This window comes from Megalobrama amblycephala, linkage group LG12 (genome assembly GCF_018812025.1).
Source record: "Megalobrama amblycephala isolate DHTTF-2021 linkage group LG12, ASM1881202v1, whole genome shotgun sequence".
Taxonomy (NCBI): domain Eukaryota; kingdom Metazoa; phylum Chordata; class Actinopteri; order Cypriniformes; family Xenocyprididae; genus Megalobrama; species Megalobrama amblycephala.
This window is the reverse complement of record NC_063055.1, coordinates 7,040,866-7,066,174: the sequence shown is the minus strand read 5'-3', so window position 1 is coordinate 7,066,174 and position 25,309 is coordinate 7,040,866. Positions and strand designations below refer to the sequence as shown.

At 35.1% G+C, this 25,309-nt stretch overlaps 1 protein-coding gene across 4 annotated transcripts in view; it reads right to left on the bottom strand.

The window, feature by feature from the left end:
- The window catches only part of LOC125279785 (scavenger receptor cysteine-rich type 1 protein M130), a 35,822-nt gene extending 10,983 nt beyond the window's left edge, over window positions 1–24,839 (bottom strand). For all 4 annotated transcript variants that reach the window (XM_048209799.1, XM_048209800.1, XM_048209801.1 and 1 more), the window contains exons 1-11: window positions 24,774–24,839; window positions 16,446–16,766; window positions 16,191–16,298; window positions 13,656–13,847; window positions 13,216–13,407; window positions 10,978–11,265; window positions 10,420–10,737; window positions 10,000–10,212; window positions 7,086–7,385; window positions 6,231–6,533; window positions 4,045–4,341 (exon numbers count right to left, since the gene is read on the bottom strand). In XM_048209799.1, coding sequence (XP_048065756.1) covers window positions 4,045–4,341; window positions 6,231–6,533; window positions 7,086–7,385; window positions 10,000–10,212; window positions 10,420–10,737; window positions 10,978–11,265; window positions 13,216–13,407; window positions 13,656–13,847; window positions 16,191–16,298; window positions 16,446–16,766; window positions 24,774–24,816 — 2,575 coding nt within the window. In that variant the 5' untranslated portion in view covers window positions 24,817–24,839. The remainder of the gene's footprint in view (window positions 1–4,044; window positions 4,342–6,230; window positions 6,534–7,085; window positions 7,386–9,999; window positions 10,213–10,419; window positions 10,738–10,977; window positions 11,266–13,215; window positions 13,408–13,655; window positions 13,848–16,190; window positions 16,299–16,445; window positions 16,767–24,773) is intronic.
- Window positions 24,840–25,309: the final 470 nt, after the last annotated feature.

Here is a 25,309-nt window from a genome sequence, read left to right as displayed (position 1 = left end):
TCCCATAACAGAGAGCACTGTTTCTCTAGCATTTTTAAATGGCGCATAAAATATAATAGTTTGGCTTGGCTTGACACACAGTCTAAGGGTGTTTTCACACCTATGGATCGCTTGTTTAGTTCCGAAACAGGGACTAAATTTGTTACAATGTTGCATTTTCCTCTTGGTTCGGTTCGCTTTCACATGGCAACATTTCAAAGCGTACCAAAATGCGTTTAGGCAAGTCACATGCGAGTAAAACTGTCCTCTTATTGGTCAGAGTTTTCTTTGCGTCATCCATCAAAATAATGATTGACAAGTTCGCTCCATGAGATTATTGTGGCTTTATTTGTAACTGTCGAGACACACGCAAACACTTTATAAATGTAGCCGTCTTTCCAGCTGTTAAATTATATACTACATTCATATTAATACTGCGGCAAATTCAAACGCGCGCTCTTTGTCTCTCTCGGTCTGTCTCTGGTTTCCCAGCGCTGTGTAGTAAGCGACCTGTTGTCAGCGTGTCGAGAGAGACTATATACATTTTATAATGAAGCAGAGCAGGGAAAAGGCTTTGTCGGGAAAGCATTCTCACACGGAGAAGTGCAATTACACAACAGAGGCGCTCGTTGGTTTACATCTGTGGTAAATAATGTGCTCACTCACAGAATCAGACACTACCGCTTTTTATATCGCATTTTCCGTTATGAATTATGATGTCATTTGGTTCGTTGGTCCGTTAACTGGGTCGATTGCTTTCACATCTCAAGCGAACCACTCCAGAGTTCGTTTGAAAGCGTACCGAGACCACCTCTTCAAGCAGGTCTCGGTACGCTTGTTTGGTCCGCTTTTAGGGTGTTTTCACACCTATGGATCGCTTGTTTTGTTCCGAAACAGGGACTAAATTTGTTACAATGTTGCATTTTCTTCTTGGTTCGGTTCGCTTTCACATGGCAACATTTCAAAGCGTACCAAAATGCGTTTAGGCAAGTCACGTGCGAGTAAAACTGTCCTCTTATTGGTCAGAGTTTTCTTTGCGTCATCCATCAAAATAATGATTGACAAGTTCGCTCCATGAGATTATTGTGGCTTTATTTGTAACTGTCGAGACACACGCAAACACTTTATAAATGTAGCCGTCTTTCCAGCTGTTAAATTATATACTACATTCATATTAATACTGCGGCAAATTCAAACGCGCGCTCTTTGTCTCTCTCGGTCTGTCTCTGGTTTCCCAGCGCTGTGTAGTAAGCGACCTGTTGTCAGCGTGTCGAGAGAGACTATATACATTTTATAATGAAGCAGAGCAGGAAAAAGGCTTTGTCGGGACAGCATTCTCACACGGAGAAGTGCAATTACACAACAGAGGCGCTCGTTGGTTTACATCTGTGGTAAATAATGTGCTCACTCACAGAATCAGACACTACCGCTTTTTATATCACATTTTCCGTTATGAATTATGATGTCATTTGGTTCGTTGGTCCGTTAACTGGGTCGGATTGCTTTCACATCTCAAGCGAACCGCTCCAGAGTTCGTTTGAGCAGGTCTCGGTACGCTTGTTTGGTCCGCTTTTAGTGCGCACTCGAGTGCGATTGCTGCTTTCACACCTGCCCAAACGAACCGCACCAAAGGAGAAAACGAACTCTGGTACGATTCAACCGAACTAAATGAGGCAGGTGTGAAAGCACCCTTAGTGCGCACTCGAGTGCGATTGCTGCTTTCACACCTGCCCAAACGAACCGCACCAAAGGAGAAAACGAACTCTGGTACGATTCAACCGAACTAAATGAGGCAGGTGTGAAAGCACCCTAATTGTCTAACGAAATATAAATTTTCAACCTCTTTTTACCGTACCATTCCTTAGAACCCTCTACTTCCTTTGTAAGCTAATGCAGGACAAGACCGTCCCGATTGTAAAGCAAAACGTGATTGGTTGTAGCGAGAGTGTGCTGCGATTGGTCAGCGCCACGTGGCTGTTATCTGATTGGCTTGAGTAGTCGGTGGGTGGAGTCGACCTATTTGTGGATTTGTCTGAGGTCTTGACGGTCTTGACGCTAGAATTGTGTCAGAATCCACAAATGCGTGAGGGGATTCACAAATGCGCAGGAAGAGATCCACAAATGCGCGCAGCGATCTACAAATGCACAGAAAGCAATTCACAAATGCACAGGTGGTGATTCACAAATAAATGCAGGCAGAGTTGTGCTTGTGACATAAAAACATATTTGTGAATATGTTTTTTATTAGCAAATCTCATTTTATTTATTTGTGAATTTAATTAATTTTTGTGAAACTCCTAACATATATTTGTGGATCTCATTCTATTCATTTGTGTATATGATTATTTTTTGTGAATATCTTTACATTTATTTGTGGATCATAATCTATTTATTTGGTATTTTGCTACAATTCTATCTCCATATTGTTTTAGTGGTTTTTGGATATTTTTAACCTAAAATCTTACATATTTTGCCTTTAACTGCAAACTAACAAAATCCAACTAAACAGTCAAAATACTAAATACTGGCATGCTGTTTTGGTCTATTTTGAACACTTTGGGGTAATCATATTAGAGCATTCTGGGAAATTAAGCAGTCTTCTATAATGGTTCAAAAACAGAATTAGTTTCTTTATAGTTTATTTATTAAATAATTACAGTTTATATAAAAAATGATGTGTGTGTGTGTGTGTGTGTGTGTGTGTGTTTTAGTATAATTGAGATACTATTATAGTTTATATTAATATTTTGAACTAGTTTTTATTTTTATATGTTTCATTTTTTTTTATTTAATGTTTTAGCAAATTTGTTGTGTCATTTTTAACAGTTTTGGTCTTTTTAAAATATGTCTGTATAGTTTATATTTTTATTTCAGTTTTCGTTTTAGTTATTTTAGTACATCAAGTACTAACTAAATTAAAATAAAGAAAAGTTTTAGTTAACTATAATAACCACTGTACATTTTATATTTAATTTCCAGTTCATCTGTCTGTCTATCTATCTATCTATCTATCTATACATTGCCCTCCACTAATATTGGCACTCTTAGTAAATAAGAACAAAGGCAGCTGTGAAAATAATTCTGCATTGTTTATCCTTTTGATCTTTCATTAAAAAAAAAATTCACAAAATAGAAAAGTGGCTGTAAGAAAATAGCTAAAGCATTGAAAATCCCAATTTCCACTGTCAGGGCAATAATTAAGAAGTTCCAATCAACTAAAGATGTTACAAATCTGCCTAGAAGAGGATGTGTGTCTAAATCGTTCTAATGCGCGGTGAGGAGGAAAGTTTGATTGGCCAAAGACTCTCCAAGGATCACAGTGGGAGAATTGCAGAGATTAGTTGAGTCTTGAGTCTCAGAATGCCTAAAAAAATTATCAAACAGCACCTAGATCCCCACAAGTTGTTTGGGAGGGTTTCAAGAAAAATTCTCTGCTCTCATCCAGAAACAATCTCCAGCATATTCAGACACGACTGGATCTTCAAACGGGACCAGCTTCTATGGTCAAATGAAACTAAAAAAAGACATTTTTGGCAGCAAACCCACCAGATGGGTTTGGTGCACACATGGATAAAAAGTACCCCATGCCCACAGTTAAATATACTGCTGGATCTTTAATGTTGTGGGTCTGTTTTTCTGCTGGAGGTTCTGGACATGTTCAGATACATGGTATCATGGATTCTTGGATAATCATGGATAATTGTGGCCAACATGTTTTGGAGAAAAACGTTTATTTCATAATGTGGTTTTCCCCCACTTTCAATTCTTTTCCTTCAATGAAAGGTTAGATTTTTGTGATTTTTTTTTAATGAAAGATCAAAAGGATAAAAAAAAAAAAACAGATTTATTTTCACAGCTGCCTTTTCTCATATTTACCAAGGGTGCCAATATTAGTGGAGGGCACTATTCATTAATTTATAACTGGACTGGAATTTAAAGGGGATTGTCCATATAATTCTGAATGGTGCACAACCCTCGTTTACTCAAATGTCAATTAAAAAATAGTTGTCAGAGCTGCTAAGAAAATACTGTTCTCAAAATGTTTATAATTGAGGCGATTCCTACCGTCACATTTGATGTTTAATTGCTCTTTAAGCTGGATGTCCTGATCTTTTCTCTCACATTCCCACAAATCTGCCTTCCCTGAGCAATTATAGCTCTCAGTCCTCCAATCTTCTTTGTTTTCTCTGGGTATAGTGGTGTGGTTTGTGTAGTTTCCACACTGTAGATACTCGCACAACTTTTGCCCTTCCTCTGGGCCCCATCCCTGTGCGCTGATGAGTTGTGTTTTTTCTCCACTCAGAGCATATACAGGACCACTGCATGGGCCTTCCGGTTCATACAGGAGCAGTCGTTTCCTTCCTGTTACATGAACGGCAGAAATATCAAAAGTTTCTGTTAACATGTTTAAGATGCAGAGGTCAAAGTTCACAGGAGATGCAGAAACGTCTCAGTTACATACAGTAGGTAACCCTGGTTCCCTGAAGGAGGGAACGGAGACGTACGTCGTCAGACCGTTGAATAGAAATCTTGCTAGAGAGGCCAATCTGCTTCTAGTGTAACTAAAATTAGCCAATGCACATTGGCATGCAATCATATGCAGCAGCTGCCTGCCTCACAGCACGGGTATTTAATGAGCAGCAGGTGCGTTGCATCTTCAGGTTTTCACTGGAGGAGCCGAACAGGTTAGGGGGCAGCATCAGCGGGGTCCAGTGACTGTGGCGACGGGACATACGTCTCCGTTCCCTCATTTAGGGAATGAGGGTTACCTATGTATCCGAAACGTTCCCATTCAGTCAGTCAAGTTTGACGTACGAACGAACTGAAATCCCTACCAAAGTGCCACAGGAGCTGCCCCCTTCCAACACTCTGTGCAAGCCTTATGTACTGCATTGCCTAAGGACAGTGGGACAGGGCTAACACAAAGAGTGTCCATCACTGCTGTTCCCCAAAAACCCATTCAGTGAGACTATTGGATAACACTGGGAAAGCGTACTATTTCACTGGAAAGGAACGCTGCGGAAGCCACATCCTTCCCCAGAGGATTTATGTGGAGAACAACATATGGACTAACCCCATAGGGCTGTACTACATATGGAACTACTGGGATGACTCCAACTTGATGAGAGGTGGGTTCTCCCAGAGGGAAAGACACAGGCTTCATTTAGGAGCAGCCAAGGAATAACACATATGGGATCCCCATAGGGTCAAACATATGGAACCTAGCCTAAACCCAGTTCTCAAGGATACAACAGAGTAAAGGCCTGGCGCCAGACGCTCCGCCACATCCGGCTGTCGAAGGTGACTCAACAGGGTACCACTGCCCGAAGCCACCCTCTGAGGAGGATTGGAACGAGGCAGCGGCACTGGGACTCCACCCCTTTGCAGGAACCGGAATCTTGATCACAACTCCGAGATGGTCATCTTCCCACAATGGGCACATGACGCATCCACAAATGCTGCCTCGGTGTGCTGTAAGCCCAGACACATGATACAGTGCTTGTGACCATCCCTCCGTGCCAGGTAACAACTACATCCAGAAACACACAAGTAGAATGTCATTTTTAAAAAGACACAAGCTCTACTTGTGTAAGCTCTTTCAGGGACATGCTCTTTAAAAGTGCTGGAGCACGCAGGGGAATGGCCACGGCAATACAGACAGGAATTGTGTGCAGCCTGTCGTGTGCTCTCCTCTCTTAGAAGACACTGCTCTTACCTGCTGTAAAAACAGCTATTCAGCGCTCACAAGCGCAACGTAACCAGCCGTGAAAATGGCTATTCAGTGCTCAAAAGTGCACCGTTACCGTCCAGCCATGAAAACAGCCTTTTACAGCTGGGAACAGCTTTGCTCAAACAGGCAAAAAAGAAATTATTTAATAATCAAAGGAAAGAGAGGACTCGATCCCGCTGCTATGCTGTCTGCCCGCACTGGAAAAAATAGAAGTATAAAGAGCTCGTCTCAGAAGACACTTGCTTGCAGAACACAGATGCATCTCTTTGGCTCCAAAGTGAAAAGCTGAAGATGCAACGCACCTGCTGCTCATTTCATTAAGTACCTGCACTGCAAGGCTATATGATTGCATGCCAATGTGCATCGGCTTGTTTTAGTTACACTCGAAGCAGATTGGCCTCTCTAGCAAGATTCCTATTTGTCAATCTGTCTGACGTACATTGAGCGTGACTGACTGAATGGTAATCACACCCTTCACCTAAAAAGATATATATGCACATTTCAAAAGAGTGCTAAATACCTGAGCATTTCAGATAGCCGACATTGCATTTTGTTTTATATGAAATGCTTTTGAGGTTACATCTGGAAAAAGAGCTGGTACCAGTTGGACATTGAATTCCTGATATTCCTTTGATTTGGGACTTGTCTCGCAAAGTCACATCGCTAGCGTCAGGCTCCCCACAATTCAATTCCCTGCAGATTACTTTTTTAAGCTCTGTATTAAGACTCTCTTCGCAGACAGGTGTCCATTCCTCGAGATAAAACAGTGACACATTTCCAGCACATTTGTCTCTTGGATCCTCCAGTTTAGCTTTGACGCTGCCTACAGGAAGTGTATCAAATAAATGTTTATTAAATGGCTTTTCACATCGTGCTTAACATTGGGTCAACATCTTATTTAACCCAAAATGAATCCTGGGTTAGACAATATTTTGCACTTGTAATTCTGTAAAGTGTAAAGCTTGCGTCACGCATATTCACGCACTTTGCACAGTCGCAAAAACTTTAACAAACTGTTTAGTTTCAACGTCTAAGCAAAACAATGTTGAATAGTTACTGTTGACTGCACAATTTTGGTCCAAAATGTTCACTGTTTTTGTGGTACATTTTAGAAGACAACAGATTTAACATTTCAAGTACATGCTCATAACATGCTGTATTTGTCCAATCAATATTTTTAACCTTATAAATATGCAAATAGGACCCCAACTCAGGGGTCACAAGTGTACCTGACTACACAGGATTAATTACAAACCCAAGATAAAGTATGCGTAAATCACAGAACAAAATAACACATTCAAATTCTTAATATTTTTAAGCATCACAATGCATAATTCTGATGACTACAGAAAACATTATAACAAAGAAATTGTACCTGCGCACATCACTTGGGCTGGTTTATTGCAGATTCCATTGTTGGGAAGAAATTTGCACATGCTCATTTTGTTCACCTCTTCTAAGCAGTACACACTATACTCAGTCACTTTGCTTTTTGTGGGAGTTGTTAACTGGCCCGGAATTGGTTCACCACAGCCCAAGTTATCACAGATCTTTTTGGACTCTTCATATCCCCAGGTGTCACTGCAAACTCCTCCACAAGTTCCATTTCTGCAGACCTCCACCGTTCCCCAGCATTGTTCTATTCGCTTGTTTTGAAGTTTCACACTCACTGGGCCTACAAGTGACATTTTACACACAGCACTGTCAATACTACACTATGTAACTTTGGCCCTCAGGTGGTTAAAAATAAAACTGCATGCATCTTGCAGCTCAACATTGCTTTAATTGTGATTCAGCTTTGCTCCTCTGCAGATGAATGTGGTTTGATGGCACCGATGTTAGAGGACATCAAATCATAGTGGATGAACAAATAAATTACAGTTTCGCTCACACTTTATATTAGGTGTAAAAAATAAATACAATGTACAAATTGTATTGCAGAACACTTTGAGGTGGGATACGGGTACGTTTCGGGACAGGTTTTGTAGTATGGTGCTTGTCACTGGGGCAGTACCCAAAGGTACAAAGGTAAAAAGTTACTAATATGTACTTTTAAAAGTACTAATATGCACCATTTAGGGGTAAGTAGGTACAAAGATGTACCTTTTCACTTTTGTACCTTAGGGTACTGCCCCAGTGACAAGCACCGTATCTTTTTTTCTGACAGTGTGGGCTCAACAGTGTAATTACAAAAATTAATTACTGCTGTAATTGCATGCAGGTATTTTTTATAAATATAAGTACAATGCAAAAACATATGTATACAATAAGTGCATTATCAAATAACTAATTTTAATGTTAGAAGTGCATTGTAGTTAAAGATACTAAAAGTACACTGATCCATGATATTTCTTGTTTGTTGTAACAGCAAATGTTCATTTTTATGCACAGAGCTATTTGTCTGAGCTATAGACCTTATTTTCCAGAGAAACAAGCGCGCCGCCATCTTTAGAATATTGTCTTTGAACTTCCGGTTTTGCGGTAGCCCTGTATATTTCTATGGAAATAAGAATAAGAATAATTAACTGGTGAAGAGGATTTACCTGTTGTAGAGTCAATGAAAGTTATCATGAGCATTGTAATGTTTAAAGCAGATGTCTTAACAAATGTCAGTAGACCGGGAAGATTTTAAAATGAGCAGTTCATTCATAAATACAAGATCGCTGTTGAAATACAAGCCGGAAGTCAAAAGACAACGAGTGCAGCGCTGAAAAGGGGCGGGGCTACATAAGGTCTATAGTGCTGGGTAGATTAATTACAAATAGTAATCCATTACTGAATACATATTAGGCTACATTATAAAAGTTGTAGTTAGTAACGTAATCTATTAGTTTATGTAGCCTATTAGGTTCTGTCAACGTAATCTATTAGGTTATGTAATCTGATTACATTTTGATTACTTTTGACCTAACTCATTTATCACATTGATTTGAATAATCTTGTAGCATATTGGTATAAAAATGTGCTGTGTGGCCTCTCATTTTTTTCCATGTAATTATAGCTATAACTAGTGGCTGTTGTTGCGTGTGCAATTCCACAAAACTGGAAGACTTTCCAAACATATATAAGCAATAGTACGGTTCACTTATTGATAATAACAAACTTAATTCGAATATTTGCTGCCTATACACTATTGTGTGCAATACAATATAATAGGCAATATGTTAATATAATCATTTCTTAATTTCTTGCTTTTTCTTAATTAAAAATAAATATTACTATAGGCCTATCCATTTCTGATAATTCCAGGTTACTATGGTCAAGGCCACGAATTTACATCGCATATCCACGACATAAGGATGTTGTTACCTCGATAAAATAATTTCGTGGCAACTACTTATTATCACGTTCAACTTCCCATGAGTTAATATGTCGTGGCCACAACAAAACTAAGTGAACCAAACATGTCCCCTCTCGGTCACCATACAATAGGCTTTTTTGTAGAAATGAAAATTTAAAAGATAAAATTAGGAGAATTTTGAAGAATCATTGAATTATGAATAATTTACTGCCATTAATATACAACAAATATTAAGCAGCACAACTGTTTTTAACACTGATAATAATAAGAAATGTTTCTTGAGCACCAAATCAACATATTAGAATGATTTCTAAAGGATCATGTGACACTGAATTATGGAATAATGAGGCTGAAAATTCAGCTTTGATCACAGGAATAAATTAAATTTTTAAATATATTCAAATAGAAAACAGTTCTTTTAATTTGTAATAATATTTCACAATATTACTGTTTTACTGTATTTTTTATCAAATAAATGCAGCCTTGGTGAGCAGGAGACTTCCTTCAAAAACATTTTTTTTTTTTTTTTTATGTTTCAAAACTTTTTTACAGGTACTGCTCATTTTCTCCCTTAAGTCTAAAATTCAAGTAAAATTCTGGGTGACAATTTTTTTTTGAAGGCAGCTGTGCCTTTAAGAATGTGCATGCTTATGGTTTGCTGTTGAATCCAGTGTAGCTTTTGTCAAAATCACAAAACTATTTTTGCTTTAAAAAAAAAAAAAAGAAAAGAAAAAAAAAAAAGACAGTCAATAGCCAATCATAACAGAGTCAATTGTGTGAGTTGTATAAGACACCTTGACTAACCTCAGGGAAAAACAAACAAAAGAATGCTACAAAAGTGTATGATATGGTCTCTGTAATGCTAAAGTAACTTACTATTCACAAGATCAGTTATTCAAGTCACATTTTGCTAAATAACAAGTGTTCAGAAAACTGCAGTCATATATACTAGGTTAAAAACAATGAGACATTGTGGTGACACACATACCTGAACATGTGACATTGGCATATGTGCTATTGGGCTCCTTTACAAAGGAGCCGTTACCACACTGCATTGCGTAGCATATGTCGTTGGCTTCTGTCATGTTCTCTGCCATCATTTTATTAGGCAGCCAGTAAGCTTCAGCCTTATCATCAAATGACTTGATGCGTATTCTTCCCTGGCAGGGTGAATCACCTTCAAAGAACCTAAGTTCTTCCTCTGAGAATGAAGATAAATTATTTGTGGTTACTTATAGTGCATGTTCTACATGAAAAGTAATCAGAGTGACACCTCACCTTAGATGTAATTACTGAATAAACAAAAGTAAAAATTACTGGGATGAAGTATGTTGAAAATGATGTAAATATTGTGAAAATATGTCAAATATTGGTGTAGCCTATATTTTTATATTATATTATTACTTACTTTGGCAAATGATTTGCATGTTTGCCTCTGGTGAATGTGGAGGACTCTGACTTTTCTTCAAGCACTCATGGAGTTTTGTTGAAGAACTTTCACACTTGAAACTCCATCGTGATTCCAGGTGCTGATTCCGTTCGATGAAGTACTTTTTAGTAAGTTTTTTAGTAGCAGATTTACCACATTTAAGATGTTCACAAACCATATCTGAGTTCGCATCGGCCCAGTCTTTGGAGCTTATGGACAACCATGAGCCCTCCCATTGCAGCTCTACACGTCCAGAACATTGGCCCAGACCATCACTCAAACGCACATCCAAGCTGCCTGCAATTTAAAACCAAGTCAAGTCACCTTTATTTATATAGCGCTTTTTACAATGCAGATTGTTTCAAAGCAGCTTTATAGTGATAACTGGTATAAATGGTATACAATTTTGTCTGCACAGCAACTCTTTAAAAAAGAAAAACCATCATATTTTATTACTGCATCAGTTTCAGGTGATTTGACTAACTTTCCTGAATGTTCTGATTAGATCATAATTAGCTGCAAGGCTGTCTCATGTACCTGCACATATAACTGTGGTTGTCGGGCATAGTTTTTTATCACGATTGGCCAGACAATGCCACAATGATTCCTCGTTGCCCTGGCACTCAACTATACTTAGCAAACCATTACGAGACGAGGGGGTCTGTGTCTTTATCACATCCACCACCTCTCCACAGCCAAGCTCTCGACAGACCACTTTCCCCAGATTCTTATGTTCACCGAAGCACACTCCATAGTCAGAGCCGTTCACAAGAAAAGAAACATCTCCAAAACACTTTGACGTGAAGTTGCGGAGCGTGGCGTTGACTGTGAACACAGAAAATGTAATTGTTATAAAATTCAATAAACAAACAAACAAATAAAAAAGGATTAAAATGAAAACAGTAGATTGAAATAAAAAACTTGCAGTTAGTGTTTAATAAAACTTGTATGCATTATTAACACAAACTCCAAATGTACATTAAACAAGACAATTAGAATGAATATGTGATGCTGACTAATGTGTTAAAATATGCTTTTTTTCTTTAAGAAACAGCAGCAAAAATTCAGTGACATGTTTTTCGTATCATATTTATCTTTTTTCTTCATCAGAAGGATGTCTTTTTTTGGCCTGCTTCTACCCCTGTGTTGCAAGATTAGAAAATCTGAAAATCTGAACAAAACTTATGGAATTTTTTTTTTTTTAGTTTTATGTCTTTATTTCTTATGTCTTTATTTTATTTAGATTTTAGCTGATGTGACGTATTATTAAAAGCTTTTATATTTTATTAAATATAAATTTAAATTAATATATATTTATAGTAAATATATTTTATTAAAGATATCTTATTTGTTAAGTTGCCTATTTATGGTCTATAATACTATACACATGTATAAACATAATAAATAAATACATATAAATATAATATTCATATTTTTAGTCATGTCAGAATTATTTTCACGTTTCACAAGGTTTTACGACCTAGAGCGTGTGTCAACTCAAACTGTCTACCCTATACCATAATAATAATAATAATAATAATAATAATAATAAACCTACTATTCAATTGTAACACATTATTAATATACATTAGCTTACATTAACTTGAGATGAAACAATACAATTTTCAATTTGCAGGGGTGTGACGAGATCTCGTGATTCATTTTTATTTATACTGTTTTTATTTCTATGATCAAGTTGTGGAAAAGAGCTCAGTTAGGATATCAAAAGTTGTAGAAGCTCATAAATCATGTACAGTAAGGTTTGAAGAGACTAATTTGAAATCATACAGGAAAGAAGCCAGTCAGTTGAGTTTGTAACTAAACCTTATTATAGTAATTCATACTCAGAAAGTAGAACTGAAATGACGTCCATTGCAAGATGATTAGTTAAAACAATTAAAATGCACCTGCAGACTATTTTTTCGTCATGTTTTTCGTCATTGAGGATTTCTTAAAAATTCTGTGTAAAACTCTCATCTGTATATAGGACTGTATATAGGTCTAATATCGTTTATATATATAATGGCTTGGCAAACGATACGTTCGGATAACGTCTTCCTCTGGCATTCCAAAGAAATTAATATGAGTGGAAAATATGTCATGTCGCAAAATGGGACATGCTTTTTTGGGCGTTAAATAATGGCGCAAATAGGCTACCAGTAAAATTACTAGTGTAAACCTTAGTAAATCACGTTGCGTGATTCATTTAAAATACTCTCCTCCCATAAATTTTGCGTCTGAAAGGGAAACTCCTACAAATGCATATGCAATAACGTCAGCCGCAAAAACAACTCAGTCCACGCCTTTTCAGCGCTAATTTTGCACTGCGTGACTTTAGTAGCTAAATCCCGACAATAGTTTTTTTAATGCCAAAAGAGGGTTTGTGCTGGCGCAAGCTGTTAGTAAATCTGGCCCATAGTCTATTTTTTTTTTTACATGTCAGAATTATATTCACATTTCACAAGATTTTACAACCTTGAGCCTGTAATGTCAACTCAAAATGTCTATCCTATTACCATAATAATACTAATAATAACACTATTATAAAATTGCAACTCATTAAAATGTATTAATTTAACTTGAGATTTAAATTATTTGTAATAATAACATTGTACAAAAAAAATCATCTTATCAAACTGTATATCTCTCTATTTGTATTAATGTAACATTTGTTTATTAATAATTAGATATTTAATAATACACTTTAATAATTATTTATATTTATATATTTATTGATGCAATATTATTCAAATAAAAAAAAAAGCTTAGCGTTACCTGAGCATGTCAGTTGGAGGCTGCCATTGTTTGTGAAATTTCCAGTGGTACCACAATTTAATTGCGTACAGATGACTTCAGCACTGACATCTTCCTTCTGAAGAGGAACCCATGTTTTACCTGTGATATTGTACATTTCCACCAACCCAGAGCAAAGATTGTTGCCATCTTGCAGACGAAACATTGTGTGCTCTGTATAATACAAGTATTCCAGTGTAAATATTGCTGTGAATTTTAACACTCCCTTACAAACCATGGAAACACTGGGAAAATTACTGTAAAGTTTAAAGGAAGTACAGTTTCCTGGATAAACGGACTGATATACATCATTGCTATGGACGACAGTGAATATAAGAATATAAGAACGATGAATGCCACGATTGACCAATCAGAGCGAAGTATCCCAGAGAGCCTTTTAGTAATAGTAGCTATACACTTACTGGTGCAGATCACACTGGCTTGTTGTTTGCAGTTTTTCCACTCTATACTTTGCCAAGAGTGCTGATATTTGGCATCCCAATTAAGCAATACATTTTGTTCTCTCTGTTGTACTTGGAAGATTCCAGGGTTGGGGATGCGATAATGACCTCCACAATTAACCTCCTGGCATATCTTGTCTGCATTCTTCTCATCTGGCCAAGATTAAAAAATAAATACATAAAGACAATCCTTGTATATAGTGTCAGCTATCATTTTCAATACTTAAGCTTTTCTGAAATAATCTACTGTCAAAATATATTTAAAAATGTAGAATAAACATCATTGAAGGCCATGAAATTCAAATTGGTCTTTTGTAGTCTGTCTGTTAACTTTGCTGTTTGTCATTGCATTCGTTAATATAAAACAATATACATTTATTTACAGGGTTCCTACACATTTTCAATTTCAAAATTCCATAATATCAGACCATATTTAAAATAAATGGTTCACAGCATTATATTTGGTATAAAGTACAGATAATATTTCTATATATAATATTCATGAAGATTTCTTTACATGATGAGAAGAAACGCTTTATAACCTGCATATATTTGCATCTGACACATCGGTTTGATATTGTAATCGTGGTTTGATGTTGCATGATCACCAAACAGCAAATTACAGTTTGAATTAAATGATCGTTTGCTGGTTTAAGTGGCACACGCACATTCGTCTAGTGAAGTTCAAAAGAGACTCGCAAAATGAAAATGTGCGCCTTGAATTCTTTCAGCCATGTTCGACAATCACTAATCAAGTGCTAAACTTCTGCTATGAAAATGCTGCTTCCACAGGAATAAAGGGTAAGCAGTCAAGCACTGCTGATCAAATGCCCTTCATTAATCGATTGTCGGCAAGCGTGATCACCTCTATAAAAGTCTGGGCAGTTTGCTGGTCTGGAGCATACAGGTGTGTGTTAACACAATATCAAAGAGGAAATACATCAGCAATGATCTTAGAGAAGAAACTATTGCTGCCATCAATCTGAGGAGGGTTATACGGCCGTTTCCAATCAAGCTGAAGTGCATCATTCTTCAGTGAGGAAGATTATTCACATGTGGAAGACAATCAAGGCAGTTGCCAATCTTCCCAGAATTGGACTTCAAATTCACCACAAGGTCAAACCGTGCACTGCTCAGAGAAATCGCAACACACCCCAGAGCTACACCTCAGACTCTACAGGCCTCAGATAACATGTTAAATGATAAAGTTCATAACAGTACAATTAGAAAAAGATGGGACAAGTATGGCATGTTTGTAAGGGTTGCCAGGGAAAAGCTTCTTCTCTTTAAAAAGAACACGGCAGCAATACTAGGTTTGCAAAGTTGCATCTGAACAAACCACTAGACTTCTGGAACAATGTCCTTTGGACAGACAAGGCCAGAGTGGAGATATTTGGTCATAATGCACAGTGCCTTGATTGCAGAAAACCAAACAGCATATCAGCACAAACACCTCATACCAACTGTTCATCACGCTGGTGGAGGGCTGATTATTTTTGGCTTGTTTTGCAGCCACAGGGCCTGGGCACCTTGCAGTCACTGAGTCGACCATGAATTCCTCTGTATACCAAAGTGTTCTAGAGACAAATGTAAGGCAGTCCATCCGACAGCTAAAGCTTGGCCAAAATTGGGTCATGCAACAGGACAATGATCCCAAGAACACCAACAAATCTACAACAGAATGGCTGAAAAAGAAAAGAAATGTGTTGCACTGGCCCAGTCAAGGTCCAGAGCTCAACCCGACTTAAAATGTTAAAATGAGTACTCTTAAAATGAGTACTGTGCGGCATAAACAGATGCCCAACAAACCTCAAAGAAACGAAGCAACGTTGTAAAGAAGAGTGGGCCAAAATTCCCCCAGAACGATGTGAGAGAATGATAAAGTCATACAGTCAACTTATTGCTGTGGCTCTACAAGCAACTGAATCATACTTAGTTTGTCACCCATGGCTTTTCCAGTTTGGCTTTAATTTTGTTCATTACATTTGTTGTTGTTTATCTGAGGTTGTATTTACCTAATTTTAAGACCTGCTAACGACCAGATGATTTTGATTATGTTCTGATACGTAAAATCATACAATTCTAAAGGGTGTCCTTTCTTCTTCACATGACTGTATATTTTTACTTTTTTATGTATTATTTATTAACATTTATTTATTAATAATTACATGTCTAATATTAATATGCAATGACAAACAGTAAAGTGAACAGACTACAATTCACAATACATAAAGCAGAACATTGTTTATTGGGCTATGATGTCCCAATGATTAAAAAACTGATATATTGCTCAAAATGTGGTCAAAAAGTGTTTGGATACTTTTAAGAAAAATTTAAATTGAAGAGAACTGACTTTCATCCACCAAACAACATTGATTAAAAGTCCTTCAAAAGTGGCTCAGAAAAGCATACTTTCTTTGCCAATACAATTTGGTTATTTGGATATTTATGTCATATATTTAGTCAATAAAAATAAAATCGTTTTTGTCCACTTACTCCAGTCAGAATTACAGACACCAAAGGTGCCGCTCTCCGTTGAGAACTCCACCACTCCAGCACATTTATCCCTTTGCCCATTCAGATTCAAACTCGGTTTAACATTTCCTATGGTGAAAAGCTTGGCATCAACAATGTGTTCTGAATCTGAAAAATCTGACCTCTGGAAACTAACCAAGATGAACTCAAAACATAAATATAAAGCATTAATATTTTTAGCACAGTTAAACATGCAAAACCAGGAACACTACATACCGGAGCATTCAACATAAACAGAACTATTTCCTTTGCACTCAACTGCAGGTGAAAATGTGCAATTCCAAAGGCTTGTTTCAGTAGATTCACAATTCACTTGATCCATCAAATATTGTTCGGGTAGAGGTGGATCTCTGTATAGGGTAATTTGCATACCAGACCTCACAACGTCCCCACACCTTAATGATTTACACACAACCTCTCCATTTTTGGAGGTCCACCCATAATGACACACCAAGCCCCACGGGCTTTTACTGTCCCGTCGCACCTGCAGCCGGCCTTTACACGGGCTGTCAGATCCACTTAAAATCACATTAAGACCTGCAAAACAAAACAAAATTCAATTAAATATGAACTTTTATTTATTTATTATTTTTTGCTTAAAAACATATTATAATCATCAAATCTATCTTTGTGACATTTTTTTTTATTTATTTCGAAATAGCTACTTCTTTGAATGCAATTAAAGATTGTATAGAAAATTTTCACTTTTAGCAGACATCTTGAATTTATGTTGTCATAAACAGTGGGGGACAGTAATATTTTTCAAGTAGGCCGTCTGTACTTTATCTGAGTATTTGTACTTTGGGAGATTTTTACTTTTAATTCTCTACATTCCAATGTATAATAGACCTATTGTACATTTTACTCCACTACATTTCATAAAAACATGTCGTTCCTCATTTTTTCAAACTGAAGAAATCGTCACTCGCAAGTGTTCAATTCATGAACAAGTTGATTCTTTTCAATTAACCTGTTGGTTCGCAAATCGCACCGAACGATTCACTGATGAATTGGACCGATTCAATTGTATCTGTTCTCGAGTCAGCAACTCACCGATTCAAATGATCCGGTGAGAACGAGTCTCCAGTTAACAATTCACTGAATTCACAAGTCAGAATCAAAATGAGCCAAGAACAGGAGATCCGAGCTGGCTACTTATCCATCAGTACTTCTTACTTTAAGTACATTAAAAATCAAGTACTTTTGTATTTTTACTCAAGTAAAATTGAAAATGAATACTTAATACATATACTGGAGTAATATTTTCACTGTAAAAAATTATCAAGAAGTTATGGCAACATATGTTTTTTTTTCCAGTACTTAAAAATTTAAGACAGCAACTTTTTTTTTTTTTTTTTTACAGTGTTGTACTTTTACTTATACAGTCAAACTCAAATGTATTCAGACACCTTGAACATTTTATTTATTAATTCAGTTTATTCACTATAGTTTAAAAAAATGGTAATAAAATATGACAAGATCTCAGAGTTAAACTGTGTCCGAAAAAATTAATCTTAATTATGTCAGATAACGCTTAAGCACAACATGGTCAGATCAAGATCAGTGTCTGAATAATTTTTGGTTCCAAATTTGTATCAGTTTTACTGGTAGTCCACTGTATGAAGAATTTTTGGGTGTAATATGTCACAGTTTACTTTAATTCGCCATTCTCACTTACATAGTGTCCTGAACCCACTAGTAAAAATAGATAAAAAATGTCTGAATAATTTTTGGTTTGACTGCGAGTAGGATATTTGATTTGTGTACTTCGTCCAAAACAATCAATGACATAAAAAAGGAAACAGAAAGTTAATTTGGTAACAATTTACAATAAGGTCTCATAGTTAATGTATTAATAACATTTGTTGTTACAGTACTTATTCATCTTTGTTAATGTTAGTTAATAAAAAGTATAGTCTTTCATTGTTTGTTCATGATAGTTCATTAACTAATGTTAACAAATAAAATTTCATTTTAATAATGTGTTAGTAAATGTTGAAATTAACATTAAATATGATTGATAAATGCTGTAGAAGTATTTTTTCATTCTTAATTAAATGTTAAATAAAGTAGTAAACTAAAGTTCATTACAGTTTTTCTCAGTCGCTTTGGTGCATTTCTCACATCAATATTTACATTTGCACAACAGTTAATGCAGTTCTCAAAACAATTAGTACAAACTGCAAAACCTAGTTGATAACCTGCAAAAGCGTGTCACTTGCTCAAAATGGATAGGTCATTCCTCAAAAGCAAGTATTCGTGTCAATGAAAGTGTCAGTGTCATCAAGATGAAAAGTCCTGACACCATTGTTTATGAACAAGATAGTCAAATGGCTTTGTCATGTTTTCATTATGACAGTTTACTCTGTCAATGTTTTCCAATGCAAAAAGGTCAGATCTTGGTGACACTACCTGAAAATGCTCAAGACAGCACTATATACTATTTGCACAGCCATTTGAAAAATACAGTAAAGTTACACATTACTGTATTTAGTGAGGTAACTGAGTACAAGACACTGAATATGTATGTTTCACATTTTTACTGCATATGCTCTTTGCAATTCTAATTTGTTCACAGCATTGTGCAAAAGAAAAAAATACACCCTTATTTGCAACAAACATAAACTCCCTTTGGGTAGAGCTGTGCACAACTGTAAACAATATTGCAGTACATATGGCAAATCTTTACTGTAACACTACTGTACACTACAATACACTAAATGTGTGATGCAGTAAAGCTGTACATCTAAATGTAAAATGTACAGTGACAAGTTCTTGTCCCACTGCAAGCTTCATGTATGACACGATGACAGTAGTGCAGTGCAGATTGTTTAGTGCTGAATTACTGTCCATTTATACACACCTGTTCTCCCGACTAAATGTTTGAATAATTGAATTTACAGTGGTTCTCCCAACATTTGGCTGCACCCTTCGACCAGCCTCAGCCATTGTGAGGCCGTGATTGACAACATGATCCACAATTGTAGCCCTGATTTCATCAGGGATCTGCCTATTGGCCTCTTCTTCCTCTTCCCCTGTTTTGTCCCCTTCCCCTTCTTCCCCGCACCCTTACCCCTCTTCCACGAGGCTGACCTTCCACTTCTGTGTCACAGTATTGTAGAAATGGTACACACTATGTCCTGCTTGGTTCGTATATGCTTGTAAAGTGGGGGTTTATGGGATTCAGCTCTGACAGTGATTGTAGAGAAGTGGCTTATCATTGGTTGCAACTAATGCTTCACACACCCCTTCTCATCAGTGAAAGTTGAGATTCACTTGAGAGAAATTGTTCAATTTAGGAGACATTTTCAGGAAAAAAAGATTTCAAAAAAATGTGTAAAATTTGCTTGACAGATTTTGACAACTAGTTCAACATTTTTGTATGTAATGACTCAAGCAATGAAATGAGGACTATTAGTTTTATATGGAATGACTATTCAGCATTCACAAGTATAGTTAATTTTGACTGACATGACATAAGCAAATGATAATGTTGTAAATAGCAGAGAGTTGTATGAAAGCAATTGATGCATGTCCAAAAGCATTTGCAATTTGTTCGAAGGAATGAGAAACTGCTACTATGATGTGCACAAATGACTAAATGTTGTGGAGATTGAACTAACTGTTGTGTAAATGTAAAGAGTGATGTGAGAAATGCACCAAAGCGACTGAGAAAAACTGTAATGAAAAGTGTTAAATGATATCATATCATCAGGGTCAAGATGTATTTTTTAACTTTATATGGTCACTGGAAAATGTGGTTGTGAATTCTCAGAGCAGATGAACCACATGTTCTGCAGAAACTGCTGTGGTCTCTTATCTGCCTGTGGCTTTCAGCTCTGAAATTCTGACAAATTGCATGTTTATGCAGATTCTGAGATAAACCCGCTGCACATAAGCGTCGACCAGTTAACCACAGGTATAACCGTGCCTTTCCATGCAGGGTTATGAAGAACATACGCTTGGCACACAAACCACTGCATGAACTTGGTTTCAGAATCTTCAGGTCTATAGCTTTAAAATTTATTGCAACAGTCATGAACATTAGGGCAACTCATGTAATGCATTTTAATATGCATATATATTCTGTATTCCTACCATGAAGTACAATAAGGTCTCATTTGTTAACATTAGTTAATGTATTAACATGAACTAAGAATGAGCAATACATTTGTTACAGTATTTATTCATCTTTGTTAATGTTAGTTAATAAAAACAGTCGTTCATTATTTGTTCATGGTAGTACAGAAATGTTAATAATTTAGGTAACACTTTACAATAAGGTTCATTAGTTAATGTATTAACTAACGAGCTAACCACGAGCAATACACTTGTTACAGTATTTATTAATCTTTGTTAACATTAGTTAATGAAAATACAGTTGTTCATTGTTTGTTCATGTTAGTTTACAGTGCATTAACTAATGTTAACAAGATTTTAATAATGTATTAGTAAATGTGGAAATTAATATAACAAAAGATTAATAAATGCTGTATAAGTTCAGTTCATTATTAGTTCATGTTAGCTAATGTAGTTAACTAATGAACCTTATTGTAATTTGTTACCATAATTTATTTATTTGTTACTTGTAATTATGCATAATTTACTGTTACTACTATAGTAAGTACATGTAGTAACGTGTAACTACGGCACTAAAATAAAGTGTTACCATTAACTTTAGCTAAGATTAATAAATGCTGTAGAAGTATTGTTCATTCTTAGTTCGTTAACTAATGAAACCTTATTGTAAAACATTACCATAATAATAATAATAATAATAAATTTTATATTATAAAAATAGATATATATTTTATATCAAATATGTATTATCATATTCTACTGTAGATTAATCATTGTAGCTGTTTTAATTTAATGAATGCTAGTGATTTTGATCGTCAAATTAATTTGTTAATTTATACTGAGACAAGAAAAAGAAAGGCTGAAATATGCAATTATATGCTGTGTGAATGTATAACCATTTTTTTTTTTTAAAGTTTTTGTCCATTTAACTTAATTTTAATTTTTATTTATTTATTTGTTCATTCATTCATTTACTTGTCTCAATTTTAACTAATTAAAATTTTTCTCAGGAACTTAAAAATTAACAACAAACAACAACTATATGCATGTTCAGCACAGTTAGATAATCAAATAGCTAAATAAAAAGCTTATTTTATATATATATATATATATATATATATATATATATATATACACACACACACACACATATATATATATATATATATATATATATATATATATATATATATATATATATATATATATATATATATATATATATATATATATATATATATATATATATATATATATATATATATACATATATACAGTTGCAAGAAAAAGTATGTGAACCACTTGCAGAATCTGTGAAAATGTGAATAATTTTAACAAAATAAGAGAGATCATACAAAATGCATGTTATTTTTTATTTAGTACTGTCCTGAGTAAGATATTTTACATAAAAGATGTACATATATTTACATATAATCCACAAGACAAAAAAATACCTGAATTTATTAAAATGACCCAGTTCAAAAGTGTGTGAACCATTGATTCTTAATACTGCGTGTGGTTACCTGGATAATCTATGACTATTTTTTTGTTTGTTTGTTTGTTTGTTTGTTTTGTGATGGTTGTTCATGAGTGTTTGTTCTGAGCAGTTAAACTGAGCTCTGTTCTTCAGAAAAAATCTCCAGGTCCCAAAAATTCTTCAGTTTTCCACCATCTTTTGCATATTTGAACCCTTTCCAGCAGTGACTGTATGATTTTGAGATCCATCTTTTCACACTGAGGACAACTGAGGTACTCAAACACTATTATAACTATTATAAAAGGTTCAAACATTCACTGATGCTCCAGAAGGAAACACGATGCATTAAGTCGGGGGGTGAAAACTTTTGAACAGGATGAAGACGTCACAATTTTTCTTATTTCGTGTGAATATCTTTTTTTATTTTTTTTCATTTAGTACTGCCCTTCAGAAGCAACAGAAGATACTTTCATGTTTCCCGGAAGACAAATGAAATACAATTTACCTTGATCTTCAAATTCCAAATGTTTTCACCCCCCTTCTATTAATGCATTGTGTTGAACCTTTTTTAATAGTTGTGTTTGAGTCCTTCAGTTGTCCTCAATGTGAAAAGACGGATCTCAAAATCATACAGTCACTGCTGAAAAGGGTTGAAATATGCAAAAAATGCTGGAAAACTGAAGAATCTGCAGGAGCTGGAGGATTTTTCTGAAGAACAGAGCTCAGTTTAACTGCTCAGAACAAACAAGAGACTCATGAACAACCATCACAAAACAAAAAAACAGCCGTAGATCATCCAGGTAACCACACACAGTACTGAGAATCAATGGTTCACATACTTTTGAATGGGGCCATTTTAATACATTCAGCTATTTCTTTTTTCTTGTGGATTATATGTAAACATCTTTTATGTAGAATATCTTACTCAGGACAGTACTAAATAAAAAAATAACATGCATTTTGTATTATCTCCCTTATTTCGTTAAAATTATTCACATTTTCACAGATTCTGCAAGTGGTTCACATACTTTTTCTTGCAACTTATATATATATATGTGTGTGTGTGTGTGTGTGTGTATGTGTATATATATATATATATATATATATATATATATATGTGTGTGTGTGTGTGTGTGTGTGTGTGTGTGTGTGTGTGTGTGTGTGTGTGTGTGTGTGTATGTGTATATATATATATATATATATATATATATATATATATATATATATATATACACACACACACACACACACACACAAACATATATATATTTTTATAATAATTATTTCAATGCATTTCATTATTTTCAATACACTTTGTTTCAGACATGACACTGCATAATGCAGACATAGAAATTAGCCATAAGTTTTAAAACTGCAATTACATTTATATATACTTTATACATTAATTACATTATAAGCGCTTGTTAACCCTCTACAGCACAGCGTTGCCCTCAGGCAACGGAAAGTTTTCTTAAGCCCTATGTTTAGTAAGTTTTTCTTTAAATGATAACAACCAATTAGAAAGGTCGAGAAAGTACCAAAGAACAGTTCAGTAAGGTGTTGGAGTCAATATCAAGTACCATTTAAAGGTGGGACGTCCTGTTCTGACACATGGTCACAGGAGCACATGGTGTGAGAAGAAGGCAATATTATTTGCTTTAGTAATCTTATTTAAAACGACATGAACTCTACATAAAAATGTGTGTGTGTGTGTGTATGAAGGTGTAGAGAAGACTTTTGTTTTTTTATTTTGCATGTTCAGAAATTCAATTTTTCTTTTCGTTGCCTCAGGGCAAAGTTGTGCGATAAGGGGTACTTTTCAAGGAGGTTTTAGACAGTACCTCTCATTGGCCCCAATGTATTATAAGAAGAGAAGATGCAAGATTGCAAGTGATGTGCAAAAATTGTAACATACACCACTATGTCACAGCAGAAAATAATTGGTTTTTGAAGTTTCGTACGGAGTGAAATCTTATTACATGAAGTACATTATATGGCATAGCACACTACATGATACAGACATATGCATGCATCAAATTCAATATATCAATGTCTTTCAAGTGTTTTTCCCTTTTTACTTAATGATTTCTTGAATTTTTTTTTTTTTTTTTAAATTGAAATTTTTTTTTTTTAATCAATAAAATGTTCCCAAATGAACCAAAAAATTATGTGGAATATTTTTTTTTCATGTGCCATCAACATGTGTGCAGTAGAGGGTTAATACATGCACTTCTATATAGACCTATCACATATATTATTTTATTACATTATATTCTATAGATCAAGCTAAGAAAATGTCACTGAAATTAATAACAAACAAATACATATAGCCAGACTGCAGATTTTAAAAATTATGGCTAATTTTTTGTTAATTTCTCTGTCTTCATTATACAACATCATGTCTGAAATAAAGGCCATTTAAATAATTAAATCACATTTTTGATTTTTTTTTTTTCAAGTAGTAGTAAAACAGTTATTATAGCTTCGTTTTCATGTCAATAAAGAGAGTTTTTTGATTTTGAAAATGTTAAAAACAGAAAAAGTTACACTGTTTCTAAGTCACTCATTAGCCATTTTATCACATCAGTCAGATGTTCTTGCTTCCACTGAAGCACCAGATGCTCTTTTGGACTTCTCAAATCATGCTGGAGAACATGATCATCGGGTTTTCCTCATGTTGCTTAAATAGTGCCATTAAAGCAAAATTCATTTTCATTCAAATTGTTATCTTGATACTATAAATTGATTAATGATACGTAATGAAAAATGTTGCAATTAATTACAAAATAATGCAAAAGAATACTATTGGTTCCAGATTAAACAAATATATGCAAAATAAATACATTTGCAATAGCCTATTTGTTTAGTCTACATCCAAGTAAGTAATTAAGTGCCCCATTAACAACATGTGGAACACAATGGGTGTAAACAGGGCCAGAAATCAGAATATGGAATTTGTTTCAATTAGGAAATACAATTTCACTTGCCTTGAATAGCTGATATTTGCAAATACAGGAGCAGGAACCACATGACTTCTGAAAGGAGGACGGAGGAAAGGGACAGGCCAAATGCTCTACCTGCTTTTAAGGGCTCTGTGATGTCACTTCATTTTCTTAACATCCTGTTCATGCCCTTCATAGTTGGTTAAACAAAACGTCTCTGTAATGACTCGGTTTGGTATTATATCCCCAATGTCATATTTCGTAGATTAGGTGGACTAGATTTTCTTTTAAAATGCAATTTCTCCCCTTCTAAATGAAGATTTCTCTCTCTAAATTTCATCAACAAGCTTTACTTGCTTGGAAACTGTGTAACGTGCAAAACTTTTCTCCCCACAAAGAAATTCTTTGGAATAATTTTAATATTGTAATCTGTGGAATGACAGAGGCATTGTTTTTGTTTTAGATTTATTCAAAAATACTGGAATATGAAGAATTGATGACTTTGTAATCTTCCTCTGCCAGCTAGAACCTACAATTCTGTTCTCAAAGTTCTGTCTCCAAGTTATGTGCATTTATTTAAA